The sequence below is a fragment of the Miscanthus floridulus genome, chromosome 10 (genome assembly GCF_019320115.1).
Source record: "Miscanthus floridulus cultivar M001 chromosome 10, ASM1932011v1, whole genome shotgun sequence".
NCBI lineage: Eukaryota > Viridiplantae > Streptophyta > Magnoliopsida > Poales > Poaceae > Miscanthus > Miscanthus floridulus.
Window position 1 is genome coordinate 108,444,496 of NC_089589.1, and position 2,769 is coordinate 108,447,264.

General features: G+C 48.1%; 1 protein-coding gene across 1 annotated transcript; it reads right to left on the reverse strand.

Annotated features, from left to right (window-relative positions):
* Positions 1–378: 378 nt before the first annotated feature.
* LOC136485283 (cytochrome P450 CYP72A616-like) lies at positions 379–2,470 on the reverse strand. Its single transcript, XM_066482195.1, has 4 exons — positions 1,937–2,470; positions 1,578–1,822; positions 929–1,319; positions 379–831 (listed from the first exon to the last, which is right to left on the reverse strand). Exons 1-4 carry the CDS (start codon positions 2,465–2,467, stop codon positions 406–408), a joined length of 1,593 nt encoding a protein of 530 aa, XP_066338292.1. The 5' UTR covers positions 2,468–2,470; the 3' UTR covers positions 379–405.
* Positions 2,471–2,769: the final 299 nt, after the last annotated feature.

Sequence of the window (2,769 nt, forward strand, 5' to 3'; positions counted from 1 at the left end):
CCGACAGAAAACAATCGGCAAAGAGACGTTTACCGACACTGTAGATGCAGTGTGCTGTTTGCCGAGTGTTATACTCGGCAAAGCTTTTGCCAAGTGTTTTTTGGTCTTTACCGAGTGCCTGTGGCACACGGCAAAGTCACTGTTTCCGGTAGTGCACAGACAGCTCTTTTGTTTCTCTCCATGGGTTTTCATTCTTTTCTGTTTTTATTTCTTCTCTCACATATACAAATCCACATGTTTATAATGAGTAAATAAAGAAAAACTAATAAAGCACCAATGATACATGAAAAGCACAAAGTCCCTATGTGAAGATTTTTACATCCGACGTTAACACGGAAAGGCCCATTTTATTTCTAATGTTGCATCAACAATAACAAGACCACTATGGTGAACATCATGTCGGGCTCATATTGCTTTGAGCTTTAGCTGCGCTCCATGCATAGGATGCATCGTTATCACGGTATGCGGCGCATGAGTATACGACGGCGCGAGCTCAAACTCAAATCGCGGAAGGATCATGCACAGCGCCATCTTGGCCTCGAGCAGCGCGAAGTTCTGTCCGATGCAGATGCGCGGCCCCCAGCCGAACGGGAGGAACGCGCCCGAGTCCATGGATGCCTTGGAGATCCCCTCGGCGAATCTGTCGGGCCTGAACTCGTGCACGTCACCTCCCCAAATATCTGGGTCATGGTGGATGAAGAGCACGGGCAGTTCCAAGATCACGCCAGCGGGGTAGGTGATGCCGCCGATCTCCATCTCCTTGTTTGTTTTCCGGGCGAAAGAAGTGGCTGGCGGGTACAGCCGGAGAACCTCGTAAAGGACCATGGCCACCTGCACCATATACATACGTTGCCATTTTACTCATCCTTATGCATAGTAATCTGAATGAATAAAAAATAAGTAATCTGAATGAAAAAAAAGTACACACGATTTTAAGGCGGCTTAGGCCTTCATACTCGGGCTTGTTTTTGCCAAACAAACCTGTCACCTCCACCCTCGCACGGTCCTGCCACTCTGGGTGCATGCTTAGTACAACCATTGTCCATGTGAGCAGCACTGATGTGGTCTCCATTCCTGCGAAATAGAATACCTTGCACTCCTCGATGATATCTTCTATCGTCATCCCCATGCCGGTAGATTCGCTATTATTCCCGTCTCCCTCTCTCATGTTTGTCTCCAGCAATAGACCCAGCAAGTCATCTTTCGTGCTCTCGCCTTGTTTCACTGCTTGAATTCTTTTCCTAATTATATCTCGCAGAATTGATTCGACCTCTTTGTTGTTTTTGTGAATCTTTCTGTTGTTTGCGGTAGGCAAGGACCTGACAAAGGTAAACCCATAATAAACATTTTATTTTAGTATACACTAGTCAGGAGAACTAAGAGTGTTAGTTATAAATTGAGTTTTTTTCTCGATATAATGCAACAATGTTATCTGCATCAAAGACGCACACGACCACAAACAATCTATTAATTGTTGGATAATTAAGATCATTCTATAATTGAAAAAATGTTCCAAATGAACTGTTTAATCAGTAGGCGTACTAAACAGCAAGGAAGTTGAAGTAGTACTAACTCACATGTAACCGGGAATCATAATCTTCCGAATGTTCGTCATGACAAGCAAAGCTTGCTTCGCTTGTAGCTGGAAAATCCTTCTTCCTTCATGGTAGCTGCTGCTGAACGCGGTGCGAGAAATGACGTCTCCAGTGAGGTTCTGCAGCTCAGGCCAAACATCCAGCTCGCACGCACCGTCAGAGCCAAGGGACTCCGCCCATCTGCTTACCAGCTCTTGGCAGCACGCAGAAAACGCTGGCAGCATGCGCTGCACATTGTGCAGTAACAAATTCATTGCAAGGATCAATTATATATATGCAATAATATATATGTACAAGAAAAAGAAACGAAATTAGCATCGTATCAGAAATTTCGTGTGTACCTTGAGCTTCTCAAGATGGAAAGCAGGATTGAGGATCCTCCTGTGTTTGACCCATTTTTCACCCTCGTGGCTCAACACGCCGTCGCCCATTATCTTGGACAGCCCGGGGAACTTGAGCTTCTCCATGTGACCGAACTTGTTGGACAGCACGTCCTTGGCAAGCTCAGGATCGACGATGGCCACCTTGGGGCTGGGGCCAAACCAAGACATGCTCGTCTTCCCGTGCTCCCGGACAAGTTGATACAGAAACGGCGCGACTCGTTGCACGGTGTCGTGGCAACGCAGCGGCAGGGGCTTAGACCAGGCCTCCTTGGCCAGTCGGCCGTATTCCTTGAGGTCGCCGGCGGGGAAGTGGTACGACGTGCCGCGGATGCCCTGTGCACGCAGCGCCCGCTCGAGACGCCGAGGCTGCCACCACAGCTGGTGCAGCAGCCGCCCGGTCTGCCACAGGAGCACCAGGCCCGTGAGACCACCGAGCAGGAAGATCCATGGCACTGACGCTGCAGCGGCAAACGACGCTTCAAGAACCATTGCTTTGACGAGAAGAGTCGTATAAGAAAGAGATTGTAATTGTAAGCTGATGCGATCGAGTGGATTTGACTTGAGATGGGTATGGTAAATAGAGGTGCCACTTTGGCTGGACTAGTCTCTTCTCTTGTGCCCATCCCTTTGTTAATTATTTTTGAAACGGGTCCATTTGTTAATTATTGAGATGAGTGGATTGCTGAGAGGAGGCAATGACACTCGATCGGGCCGCGCACCGGCCCTTTCCTCGCTGCTTCCTCCTGTTGCTGTAAGCTCAGAGTCTGTCTCTAAGAGTGCATTGACTTTTT

What these genes read in the sequence shown, in the direction of transcription:
- LOC136485283 (XM_066482195.1), bottom strand. Translation starts at nt 2,467, where the DNA reads ATGGTTCTTGAAGCGTCGTTTGCCGCTGCAGCGTCAGTGCCATGGATC. An exon ending in ATTATGATTCCCGGTTACAT is followed by an intron (nt 1,320 to 1,577) that starts GTGAGTTAGTAC and finishes TACCTTTGTCAG; the next exon opens with GTCCTTGCCTACCGCAAACA. An exon ending in GCCTAAGCCGCCTTAAAATC is followed by an intron (nt 832 to 928) that starts GTGTGTACTTTT and finishes TATATGGTGCAG; the next exon opens with GTGGCCATGGTCCTTTACGA.